The sequence below is a fragment of the Solenopsis invicta genome, chromosome 7 (assembly GCF_016802725.1).
Source record: "Solenopsis invicta isolate M01_SB chromosome 7, UNIL_Sinv_3.0, whole genome shotgun sequence".
NCBI classification, from domain to species: domain Eukaryota; kingdom Metazoa; phylum Arthropoda; class Insecta; order Hymenoptera; family Formicidae; genus Solenopsis; species Solenopsis invicta.
Window position 1 is genome coordinate 15916002 of NC_052670.1, and position 19705 is coordinate 15935706.

The 19705-nt window shown below is 34.7% G+C and overlaps 1 protein-coding gene across 2 annotated transcripts in view; it reads left to right on the forward strand.

Moving 5' to 3' along the window:
• The window catches only part of LOC120356785 (cytochrome P450 4C1-like), a 66959-nt gene that overhangs the window by 26940 nt on the left and 20314 nt on the right, over nt 1-19705 (forward strand). For both annotated transcript variants that reach the window (XM_039451725.1, XM_039451724.1), the window contains one exon: nt 5245-5332. In XM_039451725.1, the coding sequence (XP_039307659.1) occupies nt 5245-5332 (88 nt within the window). The remainder of the gene's footprint in view (nt 1-5244; nt 5333-19705) is intronic.

A 19705-nucleotide genomic window follows, 5' to 3' on the forward strand; every position in this document is an offset into this window, starting at 1 on the left:
TCCTGATTTTTTACTTGATTATATCCAGCTGCAACTAATCTAGCCTTATATTTTACTTTATTAATTCCATCTCTTTTAATGGAAAATACCCATTTACTTTTTACAATTTTAACACCCTTTGGACATTTACAAGTCTCCCATACATCATGTTTATTTAATGATGCTAACTCATTTTCCATTGCATCTTTCCAATTTTCCCAATTTTTGCTACTATGAGCTTCATTAAAATTACGCGGTACAGGAATATTTTCCACTAACTGAGCATGATGAACATTTTTTAGCCTAGCGGAGCGTCTTACCCCTTCCTCTCTTAGACGAGTTTCTCTTTCTGCTAAATATTCTTCTTTTCGTCTTAAGCTCTCTCCTGCCGTAAGACCTTTTGGTCTTCCTCTCCTAACTATTTCCCTATTCTGAACTCTATTTTCTTCTTCATTTTGATCATCTATGCTTTCTACATTATCTTGAATATCGTTATCATCTGAATCATTTATCGACTCTATTTCACTATTTTCTCTTTGATTATCAAATTCTACCTCTCTATCTGAATTATTATTATTGCTATTATCCGATTTATTATCGTCTAAAATATTAACAATATCTTCTATATTCCAATACTCATATTCTTTGTTTCTGTTAAATTCTTTTAAATAATAACTTCCCTTTTGAATTTCATCAAAGTTAACATTGCGTTCCTCTATAATTATTTTACTCTCAATGTCAAATAAACGGTATCCTACGCGCTCTCGTGAATATCCTAGCATTATCGCTTTCTTTCCGCTTGGTTGTAATTTATTACGTAAGTTTTTAGGAACATGATAATACGCGATACAACCAAAAGTTCTTAAATAACTAATATTTGGTACTTTACCATTCCAAATTTCATATGGCGTTTTACTTTTATTCTTCCTCGGAGTTAAATTAACCGCATGAGTAACATAAGCAACAGCTTCCGCCCAAAATGACAATGGTAATCCGCTTTCATACAATAAAGTACGAGCTCGTTCTAAAATTACTCTGTTCCCTCTCTCTACTTTTCCGTTACTCTCCGGATTATAAGGAACAGTTTTTTGATGCTCAATACCCTTTTTGCCTGTAAACTCACGAAACTGATTATTACAAAATTCAGTACCATTGTCTGTACGTATACATTTAATGTTTTTGTCTAATACATTCTTGCATTTTTTATAGAATATTTGGAATAAAGATAAAGTCTCAGTCTTATTTTTAAGAAAATAAGTAAAATACATATCGCTGTAATCATCTATTATAAGTAATATATAACGCGAACCTCCCACAGATTCAACAGGCATAGGACCACAAATATCTAAATGTAGCAAATCTAATATTCTCTTACTTTGATCATGCATAACACTTTTATGTGTTTTTCTCGTTATTTTACATGTTTTACACGCTTTACAATTAGCATCCTTTATGTCATTATTAATTCCATACGCAAGTTTCTCTCTCGTAAGTCTCTGTTTGTATTTATCATTTACATGACCTAGTCTACGATGCCATACATGTGTAAGATCTCTACTAAATTCATCATCTGTATCCCCAACTTCATTATTATATACATTATTACAATTGTTTTCTATTATAGGAATCATATGCGTCACAAAATGATTATCAATCCTTTCCCCAGTCGCAATTATTTGACCGTTTTCTTTGCATATTTTTACCTCATATTCAGCAAAATTTACTTTAAGACCACGTTCCATTAATTTCATAACTGATAGTAAATTTGAACGTAATTTAGGAACATATATGACATCATAAACCGTAACATAAATAATTTTACCCTTTTCATTTTGTATTTTAACTCGAAGTGATCCAATCCCACTAGATTCTAATACGTTATCTTTACCAGCTAAATAAACTTTACCTTTAATAGATTTAAAATCTAAAAAATATTTTCTTTCAAAAGTCATATGTGATGTGCATCCGCTATCAATTATCCATTTATTCTGATTTCTTAAACAATTACCACTATCAAAAACTTGAAAAGTAGCATAATCTAACCTGTCTTCAGATGCAAGGTTTACATTTCTCCTTTGGTTACCCTTGCCACTGTCTTTTTTATCCTTAAAATATCGTTCAGATGTCTCCTTCTCCGTTCGGTTCTTGCGATGATAACAGTCTTTTGCCAGATGATTCGTCTTCCCGCATATGAAGCACTTCCTCTTGTAATTCTTCTTGAATGGATTCTTGGTTGCGTACGCCGTCTCCAGACCACTGTTGTTACCTTTCTTCAGCGTTTCTCTCTCCTTTTCTCTAAGAATCTCAAGGATTTCATCCAGCTTCTTGTCACGCTGTGTTTTTAATATCTCACGGATTTGATCGTATTTTTTATGAAGTCCTCTAACGACGTTGTACACCAGTTGTCTTTCTGATACATTTAATCCTGCGGATACACATTTTACACCCAGACCCCGAGCACGGCTGATGTATTCGTTAACCGTTTCATTGTCGAGCATCTTGATGTTCTTTAACTCCTCTCCTGCGTCGATTGCTCTATCCTCTGCAGGCCCCGCATATGTACGAGGTGTGTTCAAAAAGTATCGCGAATTTTGTGTTTTTTCAAAAATTATTTATTTATTCATGAATATCTATTTTGTCCCCTTCAAAGTAATCCCCATGAGATATTATACACTTGTGCCAACGGTTTTTCCAATCTTCGAAGCACTTCAAAAAATCATTTTTTTTTTATCTTGTTCAGCTTCTCCTTCGATGCCGTCTTTATCTCGTCAAGCGTAGCGTAACGTCGTCCTTTCATGGGCCTCTTCAGTTTAGGGAACAAGAAAAAGTCACAGGGGGCCAGATCTGGGGAATACGGTGGCTGCGGCATCATTAGTGTGTTGTTTTTGGCCAAAAAGTCGCGCACAAGCAACGATGTGTGAGCAGGGGCGTTATCGTGGTGCAAAAGCCAATTTTTGTTCTTCCACAAATCCGGGCGTTTCTGGCGGATTGCTTCGCGCAAATTGCGCATAACTTGCAGGTAATATTCTTTATTGACCGTTCTACCCTGTGGCAAGAACTCATGATGCACCACGCCCCTGCAATCGAAGAAAACTGTCAGCAAAACTTTCACATTCGACCGAACTTGGCGCGCTTTTTTCGGTCTTGGTTCGTGCGGCAGCTTCCATTGAGATGATTGAGCTTTGGTTTCCACGTCATAACCATAAACCCACGATTCGTCACCAGTTATGACCCTCTGGAGCAAATTTGGGTCGTCGCGGACAGAGTCCAACATCTCATTAGCAATGTTCATGCGATGCTGTTTTTGGTCGCAATTGAGCAATTTTGGTACGAATTTCGCGGCGACCCGTCTCATGCCCAAATCATTGATAAAAATCGAATGGCACGAGCCAATCGATATGTTTAGGTCCTCAGCAACTTCTCTAACGGTGATTCGACGATTGGCCAATACCATTTTCTCCACTTCATTAATTTTTTCGTCTGTTGTTGAAGTGCTCGGGCGTCCGGCACGCTCTTCGTCGTTCACATCTTCTCGGCCTTCTGAGAACATTTTGTACCACCGATAAACGTTGCTTCGGTCCAAGGTAGCTTCTCCGTATGCCACAGTCAAAGAAATTCGAATATACGTAACCCGCGAAAATTCAAAATTCGCGATACTTTTTGAACACACCTCGTATCATGGATTGCTTTCCATAATCTCTTCGCATTCTTCTCACTCGCAAATTGTAAAATTTGGCTATCACTTAGCGACAATCTGATGCAAGCTATGACGTCCGCATTCTTCTCGTCCCATTCTTCTTTTTCTTTTTTCTTATCATCTCCCGTAGGCCGGTCTAACGTGAGTACATTCACCAATCGCTTTAATTGTAATACTGATTCCATTTTTACGCGCCAATTAAAATAATTATCTCCAGTCAGCAACGGAATGGTGGGCATTGCTGTTTTCTCTGCCATTTTTGTATTACGTCTAATACGTTTTTTAATCCTGCTTTTTCCTCCGGATGTCGGTTTCACTTTATTATTTTTCTTCGTAAACCACGCTCTGCTACCAAGATGTTAGAATTACAAAGAATAAACCGTCTATCCTTTAATATCTCGTTTATTTATTAACAACGATGGAAAATAGATCTGACATGCAGGACAACTTTTTTATATCTAAGAAGAACAAAAGAACTAAAATAAATGCTTCACGCGATATCTCGATATTAGATATTACATTTAATAAATCGCTTTGTAACATATAACATGTACTCTTACAATATTTTATCATCATTTGATGATGAAAATATAATAAGATATGTAAATAGGAGACCCAAAAGATTTAAATTACGTATGAATTATTTCGAGGATTTAGACGAAATAAAATTTAAAATATCTTTAATATTTATTTTTAATATCTTTAATTTTTATCTTTAATATTTCACAATATTAAAGATTATTTAAATATTTTTCAACTTTTTTACTTAATTACCTCAAAACTTATTGCTGTCCAGATTTTTTCCGGAGTTTGTTACCTATGCCGCCGCGGTTTCAATGCCAGTTACCCAACCTTGCCCAACCTTTCTCTCTTTCCGTCACAATCATTAGCTGTGCACCAATCACATTACTTGACACAAATTTAATTTGAGTTAACACGCACGAAGTGTACGTTCAGTTGATCGGAACGAAGGTAAAATTGAAGGAAAGCAAAACGAGTTGACCAAAGATTAAACTGCGTTCAAAATTGAACGAAGTTCACATGAACTCTGAGTTGAACCACATTGGAGAAAACGGGCATTAATATCTGTTCTTCCTCTTCATTTTTTTCGTCAAATAACACAGCGATTACGATTTCTACCATTATTTTCAATCGATGCGTATAATATTTTATGTAGCGAGTTTGGCATATTTGTCTCTCTCATGTGCATATAGCAGCTACCTTTCTCTTTTCTATCTCACATATCGGCAAGACATTTCTTGTCGAATAAACTCACGTGAGATGGCTCACATTTTCACATGGTGAAAAGTACAAAATCACGTAAACTGTTCACTTTTCACATTTTCACCATATTTTAGTTAGACAATCGATACCCTGATCTACTTAAATAATTAAAGAGTTAAAAACCTATAATTCATGTAACCGCGGCTTGTTAAATGAAAGCAGTTACAAAACAGATTCTTCATGTAGTACTTTTATAATTAATTAGTTTTTACAAGTTGCTTATATATGCATATTTAAACAAAAATAAATATATTATTTAATATTTTCTCTTAAACTTTTACCAGGTTATTCTTGACAGCAAGAATATTACAAAAGGTTTCCATTATAAATTATTGGAAGCCTGGCTAGGAAAAGGCCTTATCATATCCACAGGTAAATATATAATAAAATCATGGCAAGTAAGACAGCCATTGCTGCTTCTCCTTTCTCACCACGCCAGCTGCCACGGCTTGGCGACCGACAGGTGATCCCTGCGTGCGGTGGGTAGGGAAAGTTCGTGCTCATTTGCCGATTTTCACTTTACTAATTTTTATCTCACAAGGAGAGTTCTCGAGATGTATATCACCGATTTTAATAAAATTTTATGTGTGTAGTATTTACTCACACCTTTACAGTACTAAAGCCGTTTTTGCGAAACTTAGGCATTCTCGAAAAAATGACGATTAAATGTTTCCAGTATCTATTAGTACCGTTAGAGAAAAACGATTGTCGATCAAGCGACGTAGAATAGAGCGCTAGGACAACAACTAGTACGCTCGGGGTCACAGGTTCGAACGGCTGACTGTTTTTTCTTAAATCTTATATTTTTTTGTTATATATAATTTTTAAACCCCTAATTATTTAATATAAAATGTTATTTAAAAAAATCAATGAATATAAAAGTGCTCTTTAGTATTAATTAAATTAAAATTTTTATGAACACAAAAAAGTATATTTGCAATAAAAATTTACAATAACTATTTTAAGAACGTCAAAATGAATATTCAATAAATCATTATACCTATAACGGTCTCCAAGTAAAACGGTTTTGTTATTGTCTTTTTTTGGTCTAGACCTTATGACGCTCGTTTGTTTACAAAACTTCTTGCTTAAAATTTAATACACTAGAATTAAAGATTTAAAAAATAAAAACAATAAATATATTTACAATAAAAATTTACAATAACTGTTTTACAATTAGTTTACAGCTTTTAGTGCAATATTTATTGGACAATACTAAAAACAATTAAAACACAATGGTTCATTGCACCATGCACATAAAATCATTGACATTTCATATGCACAGTCCTTACATTTTATTTGATTAAGAGACTCTTAATCATTAAGAAAATTTGGAAAACAAACTTTGTTTATGTTTTCAAAAAGACTTCTTTCATTTGTTATTTGAGATGCAAACCATGCATATTTTAATATATCACAGAAGATTGGTGCGCTTAATTAATTGTGAACTAAAGAATGTATTTTAATAGCATCCTTACGATTAGCTACTTAAAAAATATATTACAAATATAATTTTACATGAAAAATTTTAATTAAATTAATAATAAAGAACATGTTTGTATTCCTACTTTTAAATAACATTTTATATTAAATAATTGAAAAGAGTTTAAGAATTATATATAACAATTAAAAAAATATAAGATTAAGAAAAACGTCAGTCGCAGAGTTCAAACCTGGGACTTCGAGCGTACTAGACAACGTCCTAGCGCCCTACTCTACGTCGCTTAATCAACAATCGTTCTTCTGTAACAATAGAGGTAAAAAGAGTAATTTTTTCCCATTTTCATTTTATTGAATAACTTTGTTTATAATTAATATTTTTTTTATTGAACCTTGAACGATTACATTCGTCAGAGTTTGACAGATTCTAGACTCAAAGTAATAAAATATTTATTATTTATGACGTGATTTATAAACATCTAGTACACTGCATAATCGGTGGAAGAAAAAAAGTGATTGTAATATAGCTATCCATAAAAATAATTAAAAAAAATTTGGGTAAAACTTTACAAAAAGGGAGCAGTCTCTGACTACCTTGACCTTGACATATGTTATCAATAGGAAGGTACTGAGTGACATACAAAAAGTTTTTAGTAATGCTCACGTCTTATTAAAAAAATATTATCAGAGAAAGAAAAAATAGTTTTTTTTAATTATTTCAGAAAATATTTATTTTACAAAAAAATGTGTTAAATAAAAAATGAAGTTTGTAATAAGCTCTACAAATAAGGTTTTATAAAATATCATTTTATCTCTGTTTAACATTAAACAACAAACATAAAATAATGTTTTTAATATTTTTAAACATCGCTTTTTAGAATGACAATCGATTTATCGAAGAAATATTTTGATATAAAAATTGCGCTTCAAAAACCATATTAATAAAATTTCATGTTATTGTTTTAACTTTGTATAACTCAAAATGTATACGGCCGAATAAAAAGTTAAAAAACAAAAAACACTCGAGTGTATGTACTTTTGTGTGATAATACACTCAAGTTTAAGAATAATAAGGAAATATATGTAATTAAAGGTTAAAAGTGTACCTTGGAAAAGTTTAAAAAATGCTCAAAAGTAAAAATGCCTTATAACAATTGTCAGTCATTATGTATTGGCATATTAGCATTAGAAAACGGCGAGTTATTAAACGAATAACTCCATAAGCAATTGTTAGAATACGTCACTTAATACCGAAAATAATAAGGGTAGCCATATTGTCGACAGTAGCCATAATACCCTCTTCTCCTCTACTAATACAAGGATAAGTTAAAAATTATTCGCACTTTTGCTAGAACACGTTTTTAAATTTGTTACACTGCGTTCCGGGCAAGCAGGCTTCAAGTTAGCACTAGGGTCCCATAATCAAAGCTGGACATTGATTGCGTTAGTTTGTTTACCGCTACGAGCGTGTAAATATGGTCGCTCCGCTAGAAGGAGAAACAGAGAGCTGTAATACGATTTCTTTGGTTGGAAAAAATGAAAAGTGCTGAAATTTATCGGAGGCTTTCAGTACAATGCGGGAACAGTGCTTTACAACGTAGAAGTGTATATGAATGGATCAATAAGTTTAAAAGTGGACGCATAAGTGTGACATACGAAGAGGGAGCAGGACGCCCGTCAACTTCCATCACCGACGAAAAGATTCAGCAAGGTCAAAACTTGATACTCTTAAAACAGACATATTGTGTTAAAAGCCTCCAAATTTCAGCACTTTTTACTCCTTTCGACCAAAAAAATCATATTACAGCTCTCCTTCCTCCTTGGTGCAAACTTTTAGCGGAGCGGTCATATTTACACGCTTGTAGCGGTAAATAATCTGACGCGATCAAGGTCCAGCTTTAATTATGGGACCCCAGTAGTGCCAATTTAAAGCCTGCCTGCCCGGAATGGAGTGTGACTAACTTAAAGACGTGTTCTAGTAAAAGTGCGGATAATTTTGACTTACCCTAGTAGATATTGGAAATATTTAATCATCATTTTCTCGGGAATGCTTAAGTTTTGCAACGAACGGCTTTACTACTATAAAGGTGTGAGTGAATACTACATACCATAAAATTTTATTAAAATCGGTGATATACATCTTGAGAACTCTCCTTATCAGTAACTATCGCGAATTTTGAAAAATGTTGGAGGACTTTTGTTCAGTTTGTCTTGTTCTATCAACCCACGAGACTAGGGGCGAACTTTTTCCTTGCATGCTATATTAACCGGAATAATACAGACTTTTTCTTTTTCCTCCCTCCTTCCCTTTTTCCTGTCTTCCTCTTCTTTTCTCTCAATGAATATATACATAACATGTAAAAATATGAGAACAGTGAAATAACATTAAATAGAAATTTTATAGGTTTTCATGCTAATAATCTTTGATGATTGCAAGTAAATTTTTACAAAACTTATTAATTATAGTAATTGATTCTTGTGTTCATGTTATTAACTCTAAATCTACAAATATCTTTTAAAAATAAACAAATTGTTTATGTCATCAGAATTCTTTCGAAAGCATTAAGATACTTTTAGAACTACTTGATAATTATCACAAAACTATCAAAACTGTCAAAAGTCTATCAACATCTAATTTATGTACTACAAAATTAGGTTTTTTTGAGAGATAACAATATTATAAAAATAAACAAATTGTTTATGTCATCAGAATTCTTTTGAAAGCATTAAGATATCTTTAGAAGTATTTGATAATTATCAAAGAACTATCAGAACTGTCAAAAGTTTGTCAGCATCTATCTATAGAGCATAGATCTTATAGTAGTTCTATGGTATAGATTTAGACGCGTAATCAATATTAAAGACTGCGTAGCAACACTTCACGATTGTTTACGAGCGGCGTCGTGGCGTGTTATTGACGCAATTGCAAATAACATTTTTTTACCAAATTATAAGTTATTTAATTTTAACGAATTTCAATTCTGTGTTATTTTAAAATAAGATAACTCGGGTTCTAATTATCATACGCAGTAAATGACTAAACAACGCATTTTTTTTTTAAATCTGAAATTACATAGCTGAAAATGCTATTTTCTATATTACAGTTATAAAAAAAGTATTTTTTGTAATTGTTATTTATTATAAACAATAAAAATATTAAATAATATACATGCATTCTCTTATCACGTCGTGCGAGTAACGTAATGATAACACGATAAGCATGGTGTGATACTCATTACATAATCCCAGTTGCATAATCCCAGATAACACAGAACATTCTATGGATATCTATGAATGTATTATGGATATTCATATAAATGTTCATAAAACGTTTATAGACATACATAGAAAAATTGTGTGTTATCTGGGATGTAATTTATTGCGCTCGCACGCATGCTCCCAGCCATTACATCGAGGACAATATAAGCTCGCATAAATTGTTATTTGGTATATCTCTCTATTTAATATTAAATTTTTGAACTAATTAATTATTTATTTATTTATGATCTTCGTGTAACTAGGAAATGCGATCATTCAATAACTTTTATTTATGGTTATAAACATTTTAGATTAAATGTCGTTAACAATTACAAATTTATACATATAATACGAGTATGTTTTGTTTCCACCAATCAATTGATTAATTTAATTCATACTATCAATATTCATATGATTATTCTATATAACTGTATCTATCTAACTTCTACTCTGTAGATAAGAATATTATAAAGATGTTCCTATTAATTATAGTTGAGAACCTTTGAAAAATGCATGGATAATAATATATCTATCCTAACATTCCTAAATCGGAGAATGTAAACCAAAAGATATATGCCAAGAGATATACCCAAGAATTTGGCTTATATCCTATAGCATTACCATTAATTTTTATATACATTTAAATATCAATAATTATTAATGCAAAAATAAAGGAGGCTTACCTTCTCATTCGGATCTCTGTGGGTATCCCTCAATCCTCTTAAATTTTTACGCTTTTTTATAACGATCTCCAGGCAATTGTGTTTGTGTTCCCGTCTGGATCTCGTAGAATATTCTTTTATCTGCCATAAGTATTTTCAATAGTCATCACTTAAGCAGCCGCAAGCGACACGTGTGTTCTGTTCGATGGTTCGTTACAAAGTCACACGAAGCCAAAAACTTTAAAATCCTCTTAAGATAAGATCCTCTTATCTTCTTTAATCTCACCCAGATAGATAAATGTTAGTATATTGTCCGCGTATTGATGAAATTTAAAGATTGAAAATTTTCCATAAATACGTTAAAATGCGTCCTTGTATAATATAAATGTAATCAACATATAAAAAAGATTTAATGCTGCAAAAATTATGGCAATATGTTACTTATTTAATTAGAATCGATCAGAGTGTGATTAATCTTATATATGTTTGTGACATATAACATACAAAAGGTTTTTGATGTTGCAAAAATTGCGGCAATATGTTGCTTATATAATCAGAAATAGGCTATGATTAAAACTTTAGTTAAAAACTTTTTTTTTTTTAGTTTTTAAATAAATTTTATTATTCTTATAGCTTAATCTGTATTTATTATTTTCCATATGATTCTATTTTACTAATTACAATTACGCATTATTTTACAATTTTTGAAACGCATTGGCAGGATTCAAACTTAAGATTTTGGAACAATAACTTAATACGCTAACACTGAAGTAATCGTATACTTGTGATATCGTTAATAAAAAGTTATATTTGAATACCGTGCGAACACTTTCACTCCTTGATTATTTAGTCTTAAATATTTTTAAAATAAACTATATAAACTATATAATTAATTAAACCTGTTCCTGCCCATAGCCAAACTAGTAAAGATAGTCAAAAAATAATTGAAAATGGTACCGAAACATGAAAAAAACATTATTGATGTAAAAAGCATGTTGCAAATTTAATTTTGCAAATAAATGTTATAAAGAAATTATTAAAAATTAATTGTAGAGGAAATCTGATTGTGCCAATCTATTCTACGGGAAAAATTACTAAAGAAACATACAGGGTGTTCCAAAAATACGCGGAAAATTCTCGGGGGCTCACTTCTCGTGTCAAAACAAGAAAAAATCCCATGACCATGTGTCCGTAAATGCACTATTTCTGAGATACAGGGCGTCGCAGGTGAAATCCACAAAATGTGATATGATATTTATTATTAATTAGTAGAAAAAATTTAGTAAAAAGAATTATTACACAGTAAATGTTTAAAATGGCCACCTGTCCTCTCGATACATCTGTGAAATCTCCGAATTATAGATTGCCTAATTTGTTTGAAAATTTTTGAAGTATCCTTAATCTTCTGACAACTATCTACAATTCTTTGTCGCAGGATATCGACGTTGGGAGGAGGTCACTTTGAACATTTGTGAAATAATTAAATTTTTTTTACTAATTAATAATAAATAAATATCACATTTTGTGCATTTTACTTTCGACGTCCTGTATCTCAAAAATAACGCATTTGCAGACACATGGTCATGGAAACTTTTTTCTTGTTTTGACGCGAGGAGTGTGCCCCCGAAGATTTTCTGCGTATTTTTGGAAAACCCTGTATATGCTTTCTTAATTGTTACAACTGTTATAAAAAAATTAGTAGCAAAATTGATTTTTGCAACGTGCTTTTTATGTCAATAATGTTTTTTTACGGTCTCATTTCCAATTGTTACTTTTTAGCTATTTTTGCTGATCTAGTCGTGGGTTAAAATAAAAAGTAATTTTTTGTCTATAAAAAAATAATTGTTTTAAATTTATCAAATAATTTAGTTAAATTTTGCTTATTTAAAAGTAAGAATCTGCCTAAAAAACATTAAAAATGTAAAAAAAAGCGCCAGGCGCCATATTTTTGTTATTATATAAAACCAAATCAAATCAAACCAAATCAAACCAAAACCGCAATGAATAAAACCAAATATAATACTATCAAAAAGAAGTAAAATCAAAAATATTTCAAGTATATTTATTACCGATAGGGTGGGAGTATTTTTACCACGTTGCAATTGACCATCAGCCACTTACAGTGTTAAACAGTGGAAAAACTTTAAGCACCAGTCACTTTTAATAGTCAATCGTAATGTGGTCAAACGGGACCGATGAGTAGCAAATTATGTGACAGTTAAAATCAAAGATGAGCAATCTCTAGCAGCAGCATACTTTACGCGCTTGTTTTTTTTTTTATAACTGATACCGTTAAAATTATTTTTTATAACGATTTAGTAATAATGTTATAATTTTTTATAATAATTATTATTTATATAATATCAAGTACTTTTTCATTATTTTTTGTAATGCTATAGTAAATTACGAGATTTTAAAATTACATTTGATGATTAGTATTAAATGTAATAATAAATATTGTAAAAATTTTAACTAAGCTATTCTATACATTTAACAACCTTATCTTTATGTTAAACTTATCTAATAATTTTTCTCATTCTTTAATTTTTAGCATACTGTATTTTGTAGCATCATTTTTACCGAAACTTGGATTAATTTTGTCAAATATTTTTATCGAACCTTTTCAAACTATTCTTAATTGAATAATTTTTGTAAATGAATCGTGGATCGTTTGCGTAAGAAAGCGAAACTTTATTCTAGTATATCTGGCGACGGCTCTCTTTACAATGCACGTGCAACCGAGGTAAAAAGGGAAGTGATACATACAACGACACGGCAGCGACGAACATAGAGACCGCGTGCGCATCGCGAGAACATGAACATCCTACAATGTAGATCGTTGATCAATTATCGACAATTCATCTGCGACTTGCGACCCGTACAAACGTCGTCCGCGAATCAACGCCTGGCTGAGCAATTAGCTATCAATCCCCCACTTTGCGAGGTCCAGGCCTACCTTCCTTAGACAATGGAAATGAACGATCCGTTTCAACCCCTTGGTCATTACGTCCGCAGGGTTCTCGTTGGATGGTACGTATTGCAATTCCAACAACCTGTCCTCAATCTTCTCCCTGACGATGTGATAGGAGATGTCTATGTGTTTCGTCCGACTCTTTTCTACCTTGTTTTTGGAGAAGTCTATGGCTGCCCTGTTGTCACAAAACATCTCAAAACCTGAAAAATAATTACAAAGCTTGAGTTCGAACAAGAACATATTTAGCCACATTATCTCCTTGACTCCAATTGACATTGCCACGTATTCTGCTTCCATCTTTGAGGCCGACAGGCAAGTTTGCTTTGTCGACGGCCAATTGACAAGGTTTCCGCCCATCACCACTACGGTCCCGGAGTAAGAGTGTCTGTCGCCCTCGTCTCCGGCCCAATCTGCGTCACAGTACACTTGTATTTTTTGCTTGTCTTCGGCCTTGTAGGTTATTCCAAAGTCTCTGGTTTTGCTCAGATATCGCAAAACGTGTTTTGCTTGATGCCAATGCAGTTTTCCTGGATTCGAGTTGAATTGCGATAACTTTGAAGTTGCGAAGGCTATGTCCGGCCTTGTACATTGAGGTACATTAGTGAACCTATTAGTTCCTTATATGGTACATTTGACATTTCCTTCTTCTCCTCGTATTTCTCCGGGCTATCCCTCTTGCTAATTTTTATTCCAGGATCTAAGGGTGTTGCAGCCCCCTTGCAATCTTGCATATTGTGTTTCTTCAAAATTGATTCGATGTAGGCACGTTGAGTAAGTTGCACTGAATTTGCTTCTTTCCAATCTAGCTTCACTCTCAATACGTGCTGCATTTCGCCGAGATCTTTGATCTCGTATTTCTTTCCAATAGTTTCGATTGTTTCCGTGATCGAGTTTGGCTCGTTCGAGAATATAAAAATGTCGTCTACGTATATGATTGCCACTAGTGAATGTCCCTTTATATACGTACAGCTTGACGACTTGAGTCTCTCGAACCCCATCTCTATAAAAGATTCGTTTAGCTCCTCGTTCCAATTTCTTCCGGATTGTTTTAGTCCGTAAATCGGGCGCAGCAACTTAACTGTACCCCTTTCTCAGCGTCGGGTGAGGTTGGCAACTTCACGTATATGTCCTCTTGTAATTTTCCAAATAAGCGTTTTTATGTAAATAAACGTCGACATGTCTCGTATACCGCATTGATGTTCAGCTGATAATGCCAGCAGTAGTCTGATCACTGAAAAGTTCGCTACGAGGGAGTATGTCTCGTTGTAGTCAGTTTCCCTCCTTTGAGCAAAGCCTTGCGCCACCAATCTGGCTTTGTACCTCGTGATACCGCCGTCAGCATTTATCTTCAACTTGAAGACCCACTTGCTTCCGACGCATTTTTGGCCTTCCGGTAATTCAACGTCCTTCCAAATTTTTCTCTGTGTTAAATTGTCTAGTTCCTCTTTCATGGCGCGCTTCCATCGTTTCGCTTGCGGGGATGCTAACGCCTCATGGATATCTTGTGGTTCATTGATTTCTATCAAGTTTGCCTCTATGTCGCTTTGCACACTCGAGCATTCGTCTTCGAATAATCGTTGTATTTCGCTTGGTTAGGGCTTTTCTTTTCTCCCGTATGGGTTGTCTTCTTTGGTCTATCCCTAGGAGTTCTCTCAGAGCCTTGCGCCCTCACTATCTCTTGTTCTTCGGGAGCGCTGTCAGTTTCCTCTCCTGATTCTTTTGGCCCTTTGAGCGAGTTTTTACTGCGGCTGTCCGGTGATCCTGTTTTTTGCGGCGATTCTGTCTTTTCCATGATTGAGATGTGATCGTCCTTAGGCCAAATTTCGTCGTACTGGAAGGTTTGCTTCACTCTTCCGTAGATCCATTCGTATCCGATCTTGTCTTTTGCGAATTTGACATGCTTCGTTATGATCACGTCTCCCTTCCGTAGGCACCACAATCGATAACCTTTTGTCTGTGCAGCATAACCGACCAGTATGCATTCGACTGCTCTATCATCGAATTTCTTTCGCCCTTGATCGGGCAGTCGGGCGTAAGCTAAGCAACAATAAACTTTCAAGTGGCGTACGCTCGGTACTCTTTCGCTCCACACTGTGAACGGTATTTAGTCGTTAATCGTTGGATGGCATACTCTGTTTCTGATGTATGCCGCAGTATTTATCGCTTCGGCCCGGAATTTTTGCGGCATGCTGACTTAAGCATTGATCTCGTCAAGTCCAATAATGTCTGGTTGATCCTTTCGGCGACTCCATTCATCTGTGGCGTCTCTACGTTCGATTTTTCATGATGGATGCCTATAGATCTGAAAAATGTCGACAACTCTTTATTACAATATTCCAGACCATTGTCTGTTCGAAATCTCTTTACTTTCTTGTCTTTCTCGCGTTCTATTCTAGTAATATAATTTTGTACGCAAGTTTTGACTTCTTCTTTAGATTTTATGCACATTACCGTGACGTTGCGTGAAAAGTCGTCCGTAAAAGTTATGAAGTATTTGCTCCCACTTATCGATTTCACAGGCATAGGACCGCATAAATCTGAGTGGATTAGCTCGCATACGTCTCTTGTTTGTCTCGACTTTAATTTTTTGCACGCGACCTTTGTGGTTTTTCCAATACAGCATTCTTCGCATGTATACTTGTTCATTTTGGCCTCTTCCAGCCCGACGACGCGGTTCCCTAGTTTCTTTAGCGTAGTGTTACTAACATGGCAAAATCTTCGATGCCATAAGTCATCATTGTCAATTTTTACCGCGTTGGCTTCTATTAGCAAATCTTCCGGAATATCCCGATCTATTTCTACTTTTAGTACATATAAATCATTTTGTCTTTGAGCTTCGCATATTATTTGTTTGGTACGAACATTTCTAATTTTTACTTTCCCGTCTCTTACTAAAATTTCTTTCCCTTTTCTCTCTATTTGCGACGGATGTTTTCAGAAAGATATTGCCCATACCTTTAGCTCGCAGCGTTGCTCCGATCTGTTTATTTGGATCCGCTGCTGTGTTGATTACCTCGGAATCCATCTCTCGAAAGTTTGAGAACCAATCTCGCCGCTTACATACATGATGCGTGCTCCCGCTGTCCTCGATGTCAACGTTGTTCAAGGACACTAGAAACGCGTCGTAGTCTTTCTTGGTCTTCCCGCCAAATATTTTGTAGCTTTTATTCTTCCTTAATCGGCAGTCTCTCGCGAGATGACTGATTTTCCTGCAATTAAAACAAGTAAGAGATTTATTTTTCTTGTTACCTGTTATTTTGGTCCTCTTATCATTGGCCCTCTTGTTTGTGGCTAATGCTTCCTTCGGCGGTTCTGCTTTGTCGTCGAGTCTAGATAGCCGTCTATCATATTCTGCTAGTAGAACTCTTTTCACCTCCGCCGACATAAATTTGTCATCCGGCAAGCTTGCTAATGCCATGTTCAGGTTTTCGTAGCTATCTGGGAGTCCAGCTAATAGCGCGTATGCCAAGTCTTCGTCTCTCACTTCTGCGCCTGCGTCTCTGAGGTTAGCGGCTGCGATCTTCGCTCTCGCGACGTACGAGGACATATTCTCTTCGCTCTTCATTTGCAGGTGGTAAAATGCCTTTTTCAGTTGCATAATTCTCACTCTCGACTTGGGCTCGTGAATCTGTTCGAGTGTCCGCCACGCTTCGGCCGCATTCTGACAATCCTCTATGTGCACTTGTTGATCTATCTCGAGGCTCAGGCCTATGGCCGCCATCGCCTTATCATCGTTCGTTTGATGTACCTTCTTCTCGGCTGGAGTGACGGCTCCATCTGTCTCGATCTTTCCGAGTGCGTAATCAAACAGTCCCTTGCCCTTTAAAAACCACTTCATCTCAATTTTCCATGTCCGGTAATTTCTGTCGGTCAGCTTCTCGACCAGGGCTTCGGCTTTACTGTTCGTAGCACTCGCCATTGTCGATTCTTCTCGCACGATCCTCTCTCGGATTTCTCATTCTTATTTTCAGTCTTCTGGCTCCAAAGACGTCTCGTTTTTCTTACGCTCTTGAACGCCCTGGGCCCATAACCGTTGTAAATGAATCGTGGATTGTTTGCGTAAGAAAGCGAAACTTTATTCTGGTATATATTTGACGACGACTCTCTTTACAATGCACGTGGAACCGAGGTGAAAAGGGAAGTGATACATACAACGACACGGCAGCGACAAACATAGAGAGCGTGTGCGCATCGTGAGAACATGAACATCCTACAATGTAGACCGTTGATCGATTATCGACAATTCATCTGCGACTCGCGACCCGTACAAACGTCGTCCGCGAATTGACGCCTGGCTGAGCAATTAGCTATCAATTTTTATTTTTTATTTATGCAAAATAAGATTAAGAAGCTTTTTGTCAAGATTCTTCTTTTTTCTTCTGTTAAAGTGCCCTTAAAAAACGTTACGCGGTTTCTATATTGTACTGTACAACTATAATTAAAGCAATTCAATATTATTGATAAAGAGAACTTAACTAATTGTGAGGCGATATTACTTACGGCATTTAATAAAGCGTTTATCTCATTGTGATAAGAACTCCATGATATGAGTGTGTGACAATATTTTATTTTATCTAGGGGAGACCGGGGCAAATTGTTAGACCTTTTTTTCTTTTGTGTATCCTGAGTCCTATATTAATTTAAAAAAAGAAAAAACATGAGCCGGTTTGAAAGGTTGAACCTTCCCCTTCACAATGCCGATATAAATAGAACATGCAAATGTACTTGCTTTAAAGTACGTATAAAAATGTCGACCAATGTCAAGAATTAAGAATAGCCCCAAGCCCGGGGTAATTCGTAACTAGTCCGGGAATATTCCGAAATTTGTATTTTAAGTTGAAAGTCTGTAAAAAAGCTGTTGTTAAGACTTTCTTTTATTTAAAAAAGGATGTAGGTATACAAAAAACAAATGCAAACATACACGTTTGCATGTTCTTTTATGCCATCGGTGTGACAGATTTCCTAACCTCACAAGTGTCAATCTTTAACACTTTATAACTTTTTACCTGCTTAAGAGCAACGATTTTATATTCATATTCATGTTCTATGTACTAAAAGACACAATATTATCAAGTTTGAACTAAATCAATGAAGAACTTTACCTCAATGTTTAACTCTGCGTAGCGCAGACGTTCGTAACACAGCCGAAGGGTTAGAGTTACCCAACTTAGGTTAGGCGTTGCAATCAGTATTAACGAATCGCCCCGGTGCTCGGTATTACGAATAGCCCCAACATCAACTGTGCGCATTATTGCGTATGATCGACAAAAATAGACATCACACAGCAAAAAGTAAACCCGAAATGTTTCAAATACGTTTAACTGGACACGATACATTCAAAGTTTTCAAAAAAACCTTATTATCTTATTTAAATTTCGAAGAAATGCCGACTATCAGAAATTACTTCGACTGTCGCAAAACACATTTTTCACTACTATGACTTCAATATGACGCTGGTACCAACAAATCTTTGTTAGCAACATCGTTACATTAGGACGTGTTTACAGTATTTAAAGTAAATTTTTAATATGTACCCATAAAGAGATATTTCCAATTATCGAATTACCCCGTCTAACGATTTGCCCCGGTTTCCCCTATAGCATATTTCATTAAGTATTTTAAGTTTTTTCATGAACTGTTTTATTAAATTTAATTAGAAAAGTTAATATGGATACATATTATTTATATATTACGTTAATGCTAAATGCATATTAATTTATAAATAACGTTTAGTATTTAGGTATTTCTTTTATTTTATCTGCTGTTACTTTATTATTAAAAAATGATATACAATGTATTTTTTCAAATAAAAGATTGATTCTTAAACATTTTTTTGTTCAAAACTAATTTTACTTGTTATTTTACATTTAATATTAAAGTAAACTTGGTTGGATGTACTCATAAGATTCTTTAAATTAATCTATCCTTTAAATAATTACGCTTTCTTTGGCCAGGTGCAACGTTATCATTATTATCAATTATTTCTTTGTCAAATACATTTTGTTCCTGTTCATAAAAAGCGTTGCTATTTTCTTCTCCATCTCTACCCTAATAGCACAGGGACATCTACGGGACGTCCTAAGGACGACCTGTCGGGACAAGCGGGATCCTGGGGACTACCTGTTATAGTCCCGAAACATCCTGTGGACGTCCCGTGGACTGCCAAATGAGTGCCTCATTCTTGCCTATGGACATCCTGTGAATGTCCCATCGGGAGTCCTAAGGACGTCCATTCGCAATCCTCGGAATATACTCGTACATACGCAGAACCATTTTAGGATATTTAAGGAATTTCCGCATAAATATATTATATTATTACACTACATAATTCCAATGAGCAAAACAATATTTTAATAACATTTTAAAAAACATTTTTCGCAAAAAAAATCGGGAATTTTTTCTCGAAAATTT